The following is a 17,967-nucleotide window of genomic DNA, read 5'->3' on the forward strand; positions in this document are numbered from 1 at the left end:
AACGTGCACCGTAATCTGAGCACAAATGCAGCCGCCACCGTCGGGATTTGATCCCGCGACCTTCAGCTCAGCAGCGGAGTACCTAAGCCACTAGACCACCTCGGCGGGGCTGATTTCCACATGTATTTAGCTCCACTTCATAACGTCCCATTTAATAAAAAAATAAAACACAATCGCCTTTCATCCGCATCTTTCAAATAATATTGATTCCCAAAGCTGGTGGGTCCTGCCAATGTTTTTATTAGGAACGGTTGGCCTCGGTGGAACAGCGGCTAGGGGCCTCGGCTGCTGGTCGCGTGTTTGATCCCGGTCGCCGCGTTCGCATTTCGAGGGAGGCAAAATGGTGGAGACTCGTGTTCCTTGCGATGTCAGAACACCAGATAAAAATTTTCGCAGCTCTCCACTGCGGCTTCTCTCATAACATATCGTAGTTATAGGACACAAAATGCCACATATTATTATTATTATTATTATTGTTATTATTATTATTAGTAGTAGCAGTAGTAGTAGTAGTAGTAGTAGTAGTGGTAGTACTAATATAGGATTTAAGATATTTATGTTATTTATATTGTTGATGTATCATAAATTTACATTAGCATATCTATATTATTCATATTGGTGAGACGAGGCCTTGGTACCTGACAGCCCTGATGTCACTGGTACCTGTTTGCGAGCTGGCGGAACCAGCTGGGCTGCTACCGCCAAGGAGGCAGGTGCCGCATCAGACGGCTCACTCTGTGCTTGCCGAAGTAGTGGCAGAAACTGGGGAGGCATTGCCCCCGGCTGGCCACATCACCTTATGTTGTTGCGTTATAATGTCTTTTTTATTTTTCCAATTCGGACATGAACGCCAGTCGGCTGCGTGTTCACCGTCACAGTCGACACAGTGACGCGTGTTTGTACAGCGTCCTCGGTCTCCAAAACTTGCGCAGGTTTCACGACCTCGGCAGCTCTGGGAGCCATGGCCGAATCTCTGGCTTTTCAAACACCACCAAAGGTTGGTTATGTATGAGTGAACAAACAGTTTTAAGTACCCGGTTTCCAAGATTTCTCACAGTAGGCTTGATACAAGAGTGGAAACTAGGTGTTCATTTTGGAATTTCCTTGTTGTCACGTGTGATGGATATACATTTTATTCTGGTCACGTTTTGTTCTCTCCTTCTTTCTAATACCTCATGTTCCGACAGATTGAGTAGGTCAGTTTCCAAAGAAACTCCGCATGATGAGTTCATCGATTTATGTTCAGAGAGGCATATACTGGAATGTTGTGAAACGTCACAAGGTTTCCAAGTTTTACATACTGTTGGCTTTAGGACAGCTTAAGCACAAGGTCTGCGCTTGCCATTTTTGTCACTTTAGAGCCCGGTCCTAAGGCTTTTGTTTAAGGCTTTGATACAAAGAATAGGGAAATTGCTCGTGTCTGTTTAGCTGTATTCTCAATATATACACCATGAAATTTTGTATAGATTGCTATGAGTTGACTGAAAGGGTTGCATTGGTCGCTGCGTCCCCTCTTGAAAGGGTTACGATTGAATAGGCGGGGAAAAGAAGGTGCTCCCAATATAATTTGTATATTCGGCTGCAGTGCTGGCCACCCATCATGGAGTCCAACTTGGAGACGCTGCAGCATCAAGAAGTGCTGCAGACGGTAACCGTACAATGCCGTTAAACGAAATTTATTATTCTTAAGGGATGTGGAAGTAGATTAAGTGGACAAGCAGACAGCAAAGATTGAAAGCGAGAGGAAAGACGAAGACCTGAGAAAAGATAAAGAAAGAAAGGGTGACTGCTGATTCCCCCTGGGCCGGTCAGCCCAGGGGTACCATCTACGTGAAGCTGGGGCCAAAGAGCTGTGGTGGCTCCACCAGGGGGCCTTGAAAGTGCAATCACCCAGCGTAGGCTCGACCCCCCCCCCCCTCCACGGATCCGTTTTTCCCAGTAACAACTGAGCCACGCGCGGCGAAGCATGGGAAGGGGTCAAAGCCACCGGTTAGCTCGGGTACGCGGTGTCGCTACAAATAAAAGTCTGCTTACGCAGACACCCCTGCGGGAGAAAGCAAACAATGGATGTTGAAAACCACTTGTGCGTCTTTCTCTTGTATAGATTGTTCTGCACCCCTACTGATCTTGCAGCGAGTTCGATAATTGCAATCAGTAGGAATTATCTTTTTACGGCAGAACTGAGAGTGGGAGAATAGATGAAATATCGTTTTCTATAGGGAGGCGTGAGCCACCTTGGTAACTACATTTTCTTCTTGAAATCGTGGGGTGATACAGAAAAAAATAAAACGCTGTTTTAATATACTTAAATATTTACACGTGATTACGATATCACTCAAATAATGTCACGACGTTGGTACCATCTTGTTTGAGTGGTGCAGCAATGACGCATATAGACATGCCTAATCTTTCGCCGTATTAGAGGTATATATACGTGCCATAGTGTCAAATTGCTCAGAGGTGCTATGGCGCCATGCGTTTATGTACTCTCACACATTATAAAGATGCCTTCGAAATATATTAAACTCCTTATTCTACTGGTAAGCAGAAAACTGACGGCAATATCACCCCGCTGTACGCAGGTAGTAAGGAATTGGTACTGCAGCTCTGATCAAAAGCTGCTCCAATCCTGCGTCTGCCGCTCTTTCAAAAAAAAAAAGAAAAAGAATAAACGGGCATGTGAAAGAGCACAGACTGGCAGAGTTTGGGCTCTTTAGCGTTCTTCATGAAGGCAGCCGTAAACTCTCTTAGAGTGCCTGATGAAAGTACTTTTGCTTGCAGCACACTACACGTTTCTAATGACGTATTCTATTGGGACAACAAGATCAATCTAAAGTAATCTGAAAGTGCTTTATTCGGAGCCGGCGTGTTTCAGTAGTCAAACAGTATTGTAAGAGCACTGTCATTCTCCAGCGGTAGAGCTTGACGCTTTTACTGCACCGAGGGCTGCAAAAAACCATTTGTCGTCTCTCCTGGAAAGCGGAGTAGCCGCAGTCAACGACTCATGTGCACCTTTAATATGGGAGGTTTAACGTCTCAGAATCACCGTATGATTGTGAAAGACGCCTTAGTGGAGGACTCCGAAAATTTTGACCACCTGGGGTTCTTTATAGTGCACCCAAATCTAAGCACATGGGCCTACAACATTTCCGCCTCCATTGGAAACGCAGCCGCCGCAGCCAGAATTCTATCCCGCGACCTGCGGGTCAGCAGCGGAGTACCTTCGCCACTAGACCACCGCGGCGGGGCCACGTGCACATTCGAAAGTCACAGACTCCGTTTCGTTTTCTTTTTTTTTCAACCGCCAAGTGCGCGCGGCAGAGGTAGCCACTATGTGTAGTTTAACACAAGTGTTGGCCGTATAGGTGTCCTTTTCTACGAATAGCGTCGATAACAACAGGGCGTCTGGTGATTGCGTCGTCGCGCAAACATACTATATATTAGGATAATGACGAACATGTGACTCAGACTTGACGTCACTTTTGCTGCAGTCCCACAGAGACAGCTGGGACTGGAAAAGCTTCGACGACGTTGCCTACCCACTCGTCACGCTCTCGACTGCTCTTCGGGATCCAGTGGCAAATCGCAATTCAGTGGCAGATCGAGCTGGTCTGCTTTCAGTGCTCTGCCTCCCGCTTCTCACTGAACTATCCCACGGCTACTGTCCCTTTAAATGAAATTCGCCATAACACAGGGTGCATACGCACTTACTTGAGCACTTTTCGTTTCTGTGATGCTTCATGATGATAATGTGTCATGGCCAAACTGTCTGATTGCAATCTGTTTCAACACTTATATCATCCACTCGTTTCACATTTTGCCGCGTGTGCCGGCTGCGGCGACTCTACGTGTCTACTTCGCGATACTACGTCTGCTAATCTGTTCGTCCTTGCGTAGGCTATTTCCTTAAACTAATTCAACCATGGCGTGGTTTCACTCCCCAGGTGGAGTCCGTTAACTGTAAGCTGTCAGCCTGGCTTGAAATGCGCCGGCTATTGTTTGTTTTGTTTGCTATGCTGAACATGTGTGATAGATCCGAACTTGGTGGGTCTGGGTGGCGGACAAAATAGCCACCTACATCGGAGTAAGCGAGGCGATTAGTTGAGTGCGTAAGGCTTCATAAATAAACAGAAAACAGCACTTTACACATGGAAAGTGACATAAAAGTAGCTCACACCCACGTGTCATTTTTCGACGACACGTGTGTAATCTGTTCTTTTATATTTTTCCGCCAAACTCCATAGTTCTTGTGGGCTATAACACTTTTCTATGTAAATTATGCTTCTATGTCTTTTTGTTTCATTAAAAAACATGGATTAGTGATCACTTGATTCTGAAGCTAGTGTACTCTGTTTATTATTATTTATATGCTGTTCTTGGTCTAGAAATTGCGCGATGCTCAAAATCTCCTATTATTGTGGCAGGACATGGCCGGTCTGGAAGTGCTTTATGGATTCTTCCTTGAAACCATTTGCAGGTGCCATGACTACCGAGTTTTTTAAGCCTGCGCAGCCGTGATGGTGTAATCCACGTGAGGGCACTCGTGGTCCAGATGGTCCACGTGTCACGAAATCAAAACTAGCTTCAAAAATTCAGATCATTTCTCTAATATTTACTCTTTCACCAGTATAAGGCCAATATTCATTTTCAATGAGTTGTTTTTTGAGTCCTGGCTTAAGGTAGATTGTCTACGATAATATTTTACTGCTGTCGTCCGCACGTAGTGATTTTACTGAGGTGCTTCCCGAAACAGAACCAATCTTGCCCGTCTTTAGTCAGCCGCCGTTGTACTTTGTATGGAGCTTAAACAACCAAACTTTAACATAAAAGCGCAAGATGTAGTCAACTAGGGTACTGAACAATTCAGTCATGTTTTTCACGCACACGCATACGCAGAGTGATAAGTCTGACATTTGAGGCACTGGCGATACTTAAGGACTTCACGATTACGTGATCGAACAGCTGCTTTTGAGTGCCACACAAACCTTCAGCTTTTTTTTTCGGAAACAAGCATGTGCTTTTAGGTGGCGTGGCTCCCGCGCCAGATGTTCGGAGGATGAGCGCGGCTTAGAAACAACACAACTTCCATAAAATCACAGGATGATAAAGGCATGCGTCTGCTCGTTGTGCATTTTTCGCCACTTCTATACTCAATACGTACAAATCAAATATCAGACATTTCGATGGCGAATTCATGTGGTAACCCAACATTCATTTTGTCAAATGGTTGTCATGGTTGTCTGATAAAAACAAACAAAATAACAACCAGCTCTTCCTCGTGCAGACTTGTTCAACGATGAAGCTGGTAGCATTCCCCTCCTCACACCATCGTAATTCTGAGTATTTCAAGTATTCCACATATTTTGTATTGCTACCACAACAATAGAAATCAGATTTGGGCCGACCAGAGAGCCCACGAAGTGGCGGTCTGGCCCAGCCTGCCCGTCCCAATGTGGGAGAATCTTACCACGCCTTAGTCACGTCTCGCTGCATCCTAGATAAATTTCCACCAGACATCTGTCCATCTATAAAACACTCTTTGTTAAGATTAGAGGACGCGGTAAAGCTGCCTTTGTTGATAACCACGTGACAGCCGTGGCGATTTCCTAACGGGCGTTTACTGAAGCATGTACTCGACGAAATATTCGCCCTCCTAGGGCAAACTCTCTACATATGTAGAGTATTAGGTTAGATTTAATCAGTGAGTAAAAACTTTATCGTAAATGCGCTGCTGTATTTAGTGGGATGGAGTACAAGTAACCCTACCTTGGTGACTACCTCAAGCCCTTAGACATGGGCGGCTTCCTGGTTGTGCCACACGGGCAGCAGTTCATCGGCGAGGTAATGGCTAAGCAGAGCCGCCTCCAATCGCATCGTGCGGTTCGAGAGTGACGTTGTATGAAATAAAAATCGTTGGTGAAAGAGAATACGTTGAAGCTATTCCAAGAGATCCATACCAAGAGTGGTAATTGATTGCGTATTTGATTATTTATGCACATACCCTGCAGTAGCCTGAAAAGAACTTAGTTTTCTTATCGCCTAAACAAGGTGACGAAAATATCAAATATATTCAACACGGAGAAACTCATTCGATCACCCGTCATCCTCAAAAGGTCACGGTGATATGAGACATAAATATTGGAACTAAAAAGAACCAAAATTCTCTAAAACATTTACTAAACTCTCATTAAATTTAAAATGATCGTTCTTTTTCAGGGCATATACCACCTCCAGTAGAGATCATGCGAATCAAAGTTGGTAGTCATTGTCATCCGAAATCGCTCACTGCCCGCCAATAGAGAAATTGCGGAGGCCAGATTTGCACCATTTTTTGGTAGGAAAAGCTTAGCACGTTTTTTAGACCAATTATTCCTTAAAATGTTAATGAACATTTTCTAAAACATGTATAATTGAAAAAGTGCTTTCGAGAAAGGAGAAATATGCAAGATATTATGGCAGTTGCTGCCAAACATCTGCTACGAATTCGATAAGAATATGAATTCGTTTTGAAAACAATATTTGCTTCTTTTTTCTACATTGGCAGCTACGTTTCTGGGTATTGAATTTCTGAGCGATTAAGGCTGATCTTAAAAGCCTTGACATAACGCTTGGCATTTTCTGCGGTAATTACACGGATTTAAGTAAACAAAGATTGTTTAAAATCAGGAATTCTTTAGCGTGAATATGCCAATAAAGCACTATTTTACTATAGTACATATTTGCGCATCTATTCCCCCAGTACAAGGTCTGCGTCCTAATGGGCCTTTTTCGAGAACGTAGTCTGCACGTGTGCACGTTTTTAGCGATCAAAAAGCAATGACGGAAGAGAACTGAGAAATATTTGGTCTCAAAAGCGTGCAAAAGTTTTCCTACCAAAATTATTATTGGTGTAAATGCTGGCCTCCACAATATCTCTGCTGGCGGGCGACGAGCGATTTTGGATGACAATGACTGCCAACTTCGATTTGCATGGTCTCTACTGGAGGTGGTATTTGCCGGAAAAAGAGCGATCATTATAAATTTCATGAAAGTTTGGTAAATGTTTCTTTGTGAATAACTTGGATGATTCATCCTCATATCGTGTAAACGTACCATTGGGAAAAAGGATTTGAGCATGTGCCGTTGAGTCGGAAGAATTAGGAGTTAACTCTACAGGCATCTTTAAGCTTCTCTAACATTGGTATGGTTAAGCACATTAAAACTTGCGTAAATAATTTTCGTCAATTAGGAATTTTCGTTATAATATTTATTTGGGTTGAAGTTTCATGTGAAGCATGCATTTGACGCTTAAACATTTGTTGTGGGTTCCTGCAGCAAAGACACACTGAATAAAAACTGTCATTGTCGCGTAATTGCAGAGGTAATATCTTTTCTGTTTTTTTTCGCTAACGAGAACGTCCTACACTTTTTGGAGGTAACGTAGGGCGGTGACACGTTCGTTTTTTTGTTTGAGAACGAGTAACGTATTTTTTTACTTTTTTGTGGTCGAGTTTAGAACAGTGGTTGAGCATAACCTAGCGTGAAAAAAACGACCGTTACCTCGAAAGAGGCAATTCGTCGCCAAAAATCAAATCAGTGCTGGATGAATAAAATAACATTAACCACTCAATTTTTCAACTATTTCTACTAAATGAGTGGTTAAACCCAAACTAGCTCAAAATACGTGGGTGTTTTTCACGTTGTAATACACAATCGACCAAAAACCATTAGCTTGACAATATACAATACCTAGCCAATAAATTCTACAAAATGCTTCGTAGACCTCAACCTTGAACAATATGCATTTTCAATGTCTCCTAACAGGCAAGAATTTGTCATTAAATAGGTAATCGGTCATTGAACAATATATTCTGAACAGTGCTTGGGTGAGCATAGTCTATCAATATGCATGACCTATATCTTGTTATAGTTAATCGAGACTTCAACAATAAATCAGTTGCTAAACAAAAGCAAAAGACAACGTTTGGACGTGCTTAGCTCAGCCTCAATTTGACATGTACAGTTTCGCCGAGATTTGGAACAGAAAACGCATGTGAGTGCAGAGCACGTTCAACTAAAATAAGTTATCTAGCAATGCCTGCCAAAAACATGACGATAAAAATCATCTCGCACCACTAAGAAAAAAAAACAAGCATCACCTCGGAACAATGAACGAAAAAAAGCATCACGTCGCCGAGAGAGGCAAGACCAAGCAACACTCGTAAACACCTGAGCAAGCTTGGTGCCAATCAATTATGCTGTTTCTGTAGCGTTACGCCACTTGTGAAAACTACGCTAATTGGTTCAACGCACGTTAGCCTCCGTAAATGTGAGATAATTGCGCAATAGCAAAAAAAAAATCAAGGCTTTACAGTCTGTCTCATGCCATGCTAAGTCTGCTTATTCGCTGAAACATGTTTTATTACTTGTAAAAAAATAGCCGCATTGTTTATTCAAACCACTCTGTTCACCAGTATGTTAAATTCTCCCCAAGTTTTACGCGCTTCGGAAATTCTTCTTACGAGTTTCTGAATGCCCACTGTTCAAATGAATTGTTGGTAAAGCGCTGAGTCTGTCTAATAATCTGTTACTTCGATGAAGGCAGAAGCTCGTATTTTAAGCTGAGTCGATCAGCTTCAATGTACCCTTCACGTTCCAGATCCTCCAGGCGTACGAAATGGTTCCAATAAAATTCTGCATTCCTTGATTTTGTCGGCCTACCACAATGTTCGGGATCAAAAGGAGTGACATTTAAAACCTGAAGGTGTTTGTCTGAAGATGGATGCATATATGTGAGCTTCACTTTGTGTAAGAACGGCCACTGTAAGAATTCATCCACCACACCTTTATGCAGCTGTAATCCTGCATGCACTGAAACGGTGTTCTCACGTTTCTTCATATACAATAAAAACGTAATGTGATAGCCACAAATGTATATGGGCTCGCAAGTGTCTCTCGCTAAACCTGTTGATGTCGCTCTTTCTTTCAAAGCCTTAATTTCTTTTACACAAAATTCATGCAGTGTAATGCTCAATGTGTTCTTCGCTAGCAGCAGAGTCTCATTCTCACACAATGCTTTCTTGCCAGATTCCGTCTGTCTCACCTTTGGTGGAGCAAAAAGCTCAGCATTCGTTTTGCACTCCTGTACGATGGCTTTTGTTGCACGCTCCAGTGCTTCATTTAGAATACCCTCGAATGAGCTCACAATGTCTGAGACTCTCTGAATCTGGTTGTCGTCTTGCGTACAACGTCGCCTCAATTCCTCATAACTCTGCTCTAGCTTCTCCAGAGATTCTTGCGTGGAGTTGGCTGTATTTTTGACATCTGCACCTAAAACACCTATGCTTCGTGAAAACTCGTCAAATTTTTCTCCTTGTACAACCAAGCCTTTCTTCACTTCTTCAACCGCAGGGTTTTTCACCACAATTATTTCCTGCTTTTGCTTTTCTGACATCTGCACCACTATCTCCCTCAGCGCATTTAAAATGTGCCAGACCTCATCCAATCTCTCGCTGTGGGTCGCGTGTCCTTGTAAAATCTGTTCAATGCCAACTTTCACTTCACCGACGCATTCACTCAACGTCGTCTCCAAAGCGGTGATCATCGGTTCCTGAACTGAATTCTTCCACGGCTCGAAAAGTTGGGCGTGATTGGGTAATGCATGCGTGCTGCAGTTACTTCTTCGATGCGCACACAGATTTGTCCTCAGAAGAAGCGCTGAGCAGCTCGGACAACGCATAGTGTGATGCACGCATTCTTCATCAAAATGCTTCAGCATGTCTGAAATAGTCATGACGGCGTCGCAACCGTTGTCTTTGTTCCAACATTTCACCTGCAGCAGAAGGAATGTCATTCAGATAAAACAATATTATTCGAACAAAACCCAAAACTTGCAGCAGACATACATGTTGGGTATTCCTTCGATACAAACATGCAGATTAAATTTGGAATGTTTATCCTCCCAAGATCGATATTTTTATGAACATTGGAATCCCTGCTACCTGGGTAAAAGTTCGTTATAAAATTGCAACTTTCGCAAATGTAGCACGTAACAAACGGCAATCATATTCAAAGTATTCACTGAAGGGACTACTATTAGCAAAAAAAACAGCTGAGAGTAAAGATAAGTTTATTAAAATTAGATAACTGTGCAAGTTTTCTAAGTTCCAACACATACTCTTACTCTTTATTATTCCACTATTCCGCGTCCCACCAGCGAAGGCTGGCAGCCCCTCATGAACCACGTCTGCATAAGTTGCCCATGTAATGGTCATAATCTTTTACTGGTCTCACGCAAAGATACCTTGCTTTCTTGCTTCAAGAGACAAATTGTCTCTCTCTCTCTCTTTGATGCAGCCCAGGAGCGTAAAGTACCCGGAATACTCACGCAGTTACCACAAAGCACCACAGGTTTCTAGTTGATTGAAATGTGGTCATTGTAGCACACCTAGCACAAGTGAATTGTGCTTTGCAAGGAAGCTGTGATTGTATCTTCTATACTTTAGGCAACTTCGTGGATTCAGTAGGTATGAATGAACTCTTGGTTTCGTACGCCCTGTTTCTGTGGCCTGTGGCAGCTCACTCGACCAAATTGTGAGTATTATGTGCTCGATTGGCTTCTGTGTGTTGTTTCCTCAATTTTTTATCGTTCTAAGTGTGCTACGAATTGCTATTTTCAGCGTTCGAGAAGTCTGAGCTCGGTAAAGTGCAGGGGATGGTATTAACGACCCCATAAGGAGTATTCATCGATCAATATGCCGTAATGTTCAAGGGGATGTTTATGAATAATGTAAGGTTAAAGAAATTGTAGTTTTTTTTGTCTATCAGATCGAGAAGCAGGTCGTAAGCTGAAATTCGAGACATCTCGTGACCTAGCTATAGCGTTTCAGTTAGGCGTTTTCTTACCAGAAAGAGCAAGATCTTTCTACCTATTTCATCAGGCTCTTCGCTGTAAATCACTTTGTACATAAAAAAATACTCACGCGTTTTGGAAAGGAGGCTGGTGTTTCAGTTGGGGCCCTTTTCGGAAATTTAATCTGGAAATTTTATTATCTACGTGTGGCTGTTTACAAAAGAGTGTGCTGCCTCTTACGAGGTGCCCGATTGTCCTATCAGCTGGTGTCGAGATACCGGGCTCCGAGATACCAGCATGGTAGCCCCATTCCTACGAAATGCCCACGCACAGCACAACAAAGGCTGATGTTTGGCCCGTACTCGCATGATCATTGACTGCCGCGAATCGCAGCTCTAACGCGTTCGCAGATGCGGCGGAATACGGTGACTTCTCTGCTTTGAACTGGTGGTATGGGAGATTGCGACGGAAACCGATGCGAAGCTGCTTTGGTTAGGCTGGCAACGAGTGCCATAGCTCGGCAGGTGGTTTTACCTTTAGCTCTGACTAATTCCTAACACAGCCACGTATTCACAGACTTCAACACCACAGATCGGACTTACCAAACAGGCAATATATCGCGTGAAGCAAACCATATTTTACAAAAGCGCAAGTACTTCAGTTCTCACTACATTTCTTCGCTACTTGCCACAGAGCGAAGTCCTCGGAACAGCCCAACCTCAACGTAACAACTCATGACCGAAAGCGAGAACTCAACGGCCACGACGATTAATCAGGCGCCAATAAGCTGACCCCGCACCAGCAGCTTAACGACGCATTACTCTTTTTACAAGAAATCACATCTCGCATCCGTAACGATAGAAGACAACACCCCTTGCTGCACATAAACCTTAAAAGCGCCCAAGGGGTAGCGTTCCACATGCTAAATGTGAGATCAAAACCATCACAAAGATGACTTAGTCATTACATCACGGTTATCATCAGTCTGAATATGGCCGCTGCAGGGCAAAATGCCTCTCTCTTGATCCGCCAATAAAAGTGGTCTTGTGCTTTCTGTGGCCATGGTATGCCTGCGAACGTTTTTTAATTTCATCGGCCCACCAAATTTTGTCTCCTTTTCATTGGTTTCTCTTCTCTGGTAATCCACTCAGTTGCACTGAATGATCAGAAGTTCGCCTGCCTATGTGCTACGTGCCTGGCCCACGTCCAGTTTTCTTGTTGATTTCAACTGCGATATTTTTAACCTCGGTTTGCTTCCTGACCCACTCTCCTGTGTTCTTGCCTTTTAAGGTTGTACTTCTCATTTTCCTCTCTATCGCTCGCTCCGTCATCCTCAAGTGAAGCCTAGCCCTCTTCATAAGCCTCCAGGTTGCTGCTCGGTAAGTAAGTATCGGCAAGATGCAGCTATCATATACTTTTCAGTTGAGGGCTAGTGGTAGATTACCATCGATGTTTTGAAAATGGTTGCCGACTGTGATGCACCCCACCTTTATTCTTCTAAATATTTCAATCTCCTGGTCTGGCTTCTTGGTTATTACCTGTCCTATGTAAGCATTGCTTAAACATAATATAACGCAGAGCACGACAATGCCAACACAAGAGAAGAAAGAGGGACAAACTGCAGGGCTTACTCGCAACTAAGTTTTCATTGAAAAACATGCACGAGAAAGCATCATTTTAACCTTATAAGTAGACCTTTACCTTTCAAACTTCCACCGTCTCTCTACCTATCACGAAGCGTTGTTTTCTGCTGAGGCTGTTTCTCATTGTTTAGTTTTGTGCATATTATTTCCGGAGCTATTTTTCTGCTTTCCGTGTGATCGTGAGCTGAGTAACTCATCAAGGCGGTGTCATCAGCGAACTGCAGGTTACTATGATACTTTTCAGTAACTCTTATCTCTAACTCTTCTCAATATAGGGTCCTGAAAACCTCTTGTAAACACGTGGTGAAAAAGATTGGAAAGACTGTGTCTGCTTGCCTTACACCCTTCTTTATTAGAATTCTGTGCCTCTACTGTTCGTTCTCTACAAAATATTGAGAAAATGTTAGCTTATGGAAATAAAAATGAACCAAAAGACCGAGCTGTATTTTGCACAGGTTACTCCACATTAGATTATATTTAGGCTATCTATCAGGTGAAATCTAAATGTGCGGAATACATTCAGCCCCTATACATAGCCCTCATAGATTATGAGAAGGCGTGTGACTCAGTCGAGACATCAGCAATGATGCAGGCACTACAGAATTAGGGCACTGACAATCTTCACAGAAACATACCGTAAAAATTGACAGCGGAACCACAGCCATTAAAGTTCTTCATAAAGAAAGCGACAGCCATTACAACCAGGCCAAGACTCCATCATGCCACGTTTGCACAGAACTTAACTCTTCACTCTCCCACATGCTCTAACAATGTCCCGCGTGACATCAGGGTGCTCTAAGGAGTGTGTTCATGTGGGAAAAAGCACTCAGGAACTCCGAGCTCGATCACCAACTAAAGGCACCCTAATAGTACCCAAGAACAGGTGCCACAACAGGTGCAACAAGGCCACAACGCTCCCCCCCCCCCTCAATCGGGTGTCACATACCGTAGCGGATGTTAGGGTGTCCCACGTGGACTTCATGGCAGCCTAAACTCCACACAACTTCCTTATAAAGTTCTTGACTGATAGCAGTTAAGTGGGAGCATTATACAGAATCTCACAAACTTTCAAAAGGCGATTAGTGAACATGTGAAGTCAATTGCAAACTTTGTAGAAGAAGCAAACGTATGATGCTAGAGTAAGCTAGACAGGAATATGCTAAAAACAGCTAGAAAATGCGTAGGAAATCTACAGGCGTTTTTTTTTTTTGTACGTGGCGCCAAGCACCGACATGAGGCAACAGGAGATCATAGATGAGACCATACGAAGGCCCGAGAACTTGAAGCTTTTTTTCTTTCGATCACAAAGTCAAGATGTTTACCTTGCGCCTCAGCAGATTCTTCATGGGGAAAATTTTCCATTCAGCATCTTTTACGAGGAATTTATCTCCATCCAGTGGACATTCGCAGATTCCGTTGACCAAGCACTGCGGGTAGCACGCTTTGCAGAGCACATGTCGACATGGCAGTAAGGTGGTCGTTTGTGGCAGCAACCCGCAGACAGAGCATATTCTGACGGCTGGAATGGGCTCAGCGAAGTGAAAAGGCCTGCAGTCCAGTTCATGGGAAAATCCGGACACACTGTATCGCTGCATGTTGAGAGCCACGAAGGGCGCAGCGCGTTCACCAACAGGAAATTGTTGTCAAAGCGGCGCCATTATCCCAGCGACTTGCTTGTGCTGTGTGGTCACGCGATGGATACGAAAGCTGCTATCAGTTCGATAAGGGAACGCCCACACCGCAATTGCCAAAGTGCCTAACAGCGAAGCCAATTTACTGCTCGAGCAAACAGGGTGCCTCGTCTACATCAGCCACAGAGTTGCCGCGTGTTGCCAATGCCACTGCACGATTGCCTTCCGTGGCTCGCGAAATTTCGTACACACACACGCTTACCACGTCATAACAATTCTTTCTTCTGTGAACGCTCTTTTTGAGCAGCTTGTGCCAAAAGAATGATGCGCTTTATTACAAAATACAGTACCCTAACCCCGAACCAACATGGCTTTAGAAAAGAACACAGTTCGGCTACTGCACTAAGCTTTGTGGTAAAAGCAGTAAACCGTGTGTTAAACTAAAGCCAATTCGTTCTCGGCATCTTCCTCGACATAAAACAATTTTTCTATTCTGTGGGTCAGATTATATTGCTAAATAAACTTGAACGCTATCGATATAGATGAAAATCTCCAAACTTCTTTCGTAGTTATTTGTCCAAACGGTCTCATTATGTTCAAACATTGATTGATTTGTGGGGTTTAACGTTCCAAAACCACCATATGGTTATGAGAGACGCCGTAGTGGAGGGCTCCGGAAATTTTGACCACCTGAGGTTCTTTAACGTGCACCCAAATCTGAGTACACGGGCCTACAACATTTCCGCCTTATTATGTTCAAACATTCAGTAGCAAATAAAACAAGAATTCCGTCAAAACTGGTGAGCTGCTATGTTCTGAACTAATCCCGATTTTTTTTCTCTTTCTTTTTTTATGATAATACTTGATCCTTAACCCTTATACAAGCAGATCTGCATTCAGGTGGCTCTTCTGTACTTATAGCTCACCACTCTCTTCAAGAAGCCGAAAGACTAGCCATTAAACTGTAATAATTTTTCAGTACTTAAAAAATGTTACTAAACATGAAAAAAAGAAGTACGTTATTTTCGCCTCTAACCAAAAGGCGATACTTGAAACACGTAGTCTGCTCGTCGGGGAAACTTCCATGATAATGTAAACGTCTATACTTACCTCGGCGCCTCGCCGCAGTGGTCTAGTGGCTAAAGTACTCGGCTGCTGACTCGCAGATCGCGGGATCCAATCCCGGCTGCGGCGGCTGCAATTCCGATGGAGGCGGAAATGTTGTAGGCCCGTGTGCTCAGTTTTGGTGCCCGTTAAGGAACCCAAGGTGGTCGAAATTTCCGGTGTCCTCCACTATGGCGTCTCTCGTAATCATATGGTGGTTTCGGGATGTTATACGCCACATATCAATCAATCATACTTACCTCGGCGTGACATTAAACCATTCATTCCACTGGACGTCTCACATAGACAATTCGTCTAGTAAGTGAGGTTTAGATAATTTACATTCTTTTGGTGTGAAATTTATTTTAGCGCACACATACTCCTATATTACACTTGAACGTATGCCATTCTCACCTAACATATTGCATCAAATCAAGGAGCTACGCATAAGCCTCATATTGTTCGTTACCCATTTGCACAAAAGAGCTGTGCGAACCATTGCATTAGCACCCAAAAGTGCACCACTGGCTGAATTTTTCAAACGTTTATATAATGTCATCTAAAATGGTTAGGCAATTCAGGAGTGCTTTATTGTTACGCAAAATTATGAGTAATAACGCACCTTTTCACTCATCAATTTTAACAAAACCCAGAGGTAAAAATCAGCTGCCAAAACAACAACCTCTGAATCTGTCAATAGTGCCAATTTTCTATGGTCATTGAACAATAAACTTTGTTTCTACTAGAGTTTTAAACGGTATATCCACACTAAATAAATGTCTGCCAAATACGGTGCAGTCACTCCGAAATATCTTTGTTTCAGAAAGTTAGCAGTTGCCATAATAATGTTGCTGAAATGTATGTACACGTCACATTATTCCTCGTTCATTTTTTCAAATGATTGTATTTGAACGGAGGGTTTGTGATGGAATTATTGGTGTAAAGATTGTACTCGCTAATTATTCCACAACAAACCATGTCTGTAACCAGGCCCTATTTGGCCATATCGGCTACGGATTCAGATTTTTTCATATAATTTTCTAAATTAATATATATAAAATAAAGTATTCGTCTTATTCAACTCTTTTCTAAAAAATAATGTTTCTGGGTCGCTTCTAAATGTTAAGATAACTTTGGTACAATCAATCATCAACTTACCTGAATTAGGCTCACTACTTCTACACTACATAGTTCATGTTCCCGCTAAAACGTGGACTGCATGATTCTAGAAAATCTCGTACGCAAGTTATAACGTATGGCTCAGTTAACTGCGGCGGCTGCATTTCCAATGGAGGCGGAAATGTTGTAGGCCCGTGTGCTCAGATTTGGGTTCACGTTAAAGAACCCCAGGTGGTCTAAATTTCCGGAGCCCTCCACTACGGCGTCTCTCATAATCATATAGTGGTTTTGGGACGTTAAACCCCACATATCTATCATGGCTCAGTTAATACGCGCTACGCAATCCTTTGTTATATTTCACGTACAAAAAAAAAGGCGTAAAAAGATTATGGGGCTGTAATCTTAAATAGGCTGAACAAACATGGGAATTTTCATTAAATATGTTTCGTCATTGTTATTGTATTCTATTTGAATTATTGAATAATTAGGACTGGCCAGCTTTGCACAGTACATATTATCATTCCACATTCCAAATCCCAAATTTCATATTCCATATTCCAAATTTTAAAACTACTGCAAAGACTTTTGTGTAGCATTGCGCAATCCTGCTTTCTAACCTTTTCCTTCCTTTATGCCAGCAGAAGCATCCTCGTGTTTCACAGCGCAACGCTACCATTACTACGGGCAATTCTACAGTCATACTTAATGCAGTGAAATGCAACTACGAAAGGCGACTGTGAAAATTGACAAGATGAAATGACAAGTGCCCTCGATGATATTTCAGAATGTCGTGATGGACACAGCTGGTCACCGACAAGGCCAGGATGGAGGGAGCATCAGTGAGTGGAAAATGGCGCAAACAAATGCACTTGTGGTCGATACATCAAGTTCTTTTGCACTCACCGATGCCGGGGTTTCTTGCGAGCCGAACCAATGCCACCAAAATCAGTCACTTATATAGTCACAGGTTTTGTTGGCGTGGGCATTGTTCGCGAGAAAATCTATGAAGAAAACACGAACTGCATACGGCTCACAGCTGTAGAGCACCGTTATGGCTAGCGCCGGTGTTTGTTTATTTTTTCCATAATTAGGCGCAAGTTAGCTCAAAGGAGCCTCGACATAAACATTTCGCACCTTGTTTTTCTTTTTCTTCTAATGGGTGGCTAACGACTCGCTTATCGTGGCTCGAAAGCTCGTTTACACTGGAGCGCAACGGTTAATAATTTGAACGTTGTTGTTTTACAGCACTCAGTGAGTATTTCAATTGCAGAAAGTGCCAATTAGGCTGAAAGTCAGAGTGGTTTCGTGAACACACACACACACACACACACACACACACACACACACACACACACACACGAGCTCCGCATTCTCGACTTTTTAGGGGCGAAGCTCCTTAGGGCGTGGGCTGTGCGTCCCCTGTAGCCTGTATGTAGCCACCTCTAGTTTAGTTCTTGCAGTGTTCACTAGATGGCGGTACCGTCTTCTGTATGTAGCCACCTCTCGTTTAGTTCTTGTATTGTTTACTAGATGGTGGTACTTGTAGCTGATGATGAAAAGATGCAAGATGTTATAAACTAGAAAGCGGTACTTGTAGTTGATGAAAGACGCGAGATCTTATAAAGTAGGAATGATGTCA

General features: G+C 43.0%; 1 protein-coding gene across 1 annotated transcript; it reads right to left on the minus strand.

Annotated features, from left to right (window-relative positions):
- Positions 1-8,407: 8,407 nt before the first annotated feature.
- Positions 8,408-14,134, minus strand: LOC142769288 (TNF receptor-associated factor 3-like). Its single transcript, XM_075872405.1, has 2 exons — positions 13,797-14,134; positions 8,408-9,811 (listed from the first exon to the last, which is right to left on the minus strand). The coding sequence occupies exons 1-2, from the start codon at positions 14,067-14,069 to the stop codon at positions 8,567-8,569; spliced, it is 1,518 nt and encodes a 505-aa protein (XP_075728520.1). The 5' UTR covers positions 14,070-14,134; the 3' UTR covers positions 8,408-8,566.
- Between the last annotated feature and the right edge of the window lie 3,833 nt (positions 14,135-17,967).

This window comes from Rhipicephalus microplus, chromosome 8 (genome assembly GCF_043290135.1).
Source record: "Rhipicephalus microplus isolate Deutch F79 chromosome 8, USDA_Rmic, whole genome shotgun sequence".
Taxonomy (NCBI): domain Eukaryota; kingdom Metazoa; phylum Arthropoda; class Arachnida; order Ixodida; family Ixodidae; genus Rhipicephalus; species Rhipicephalus microplus.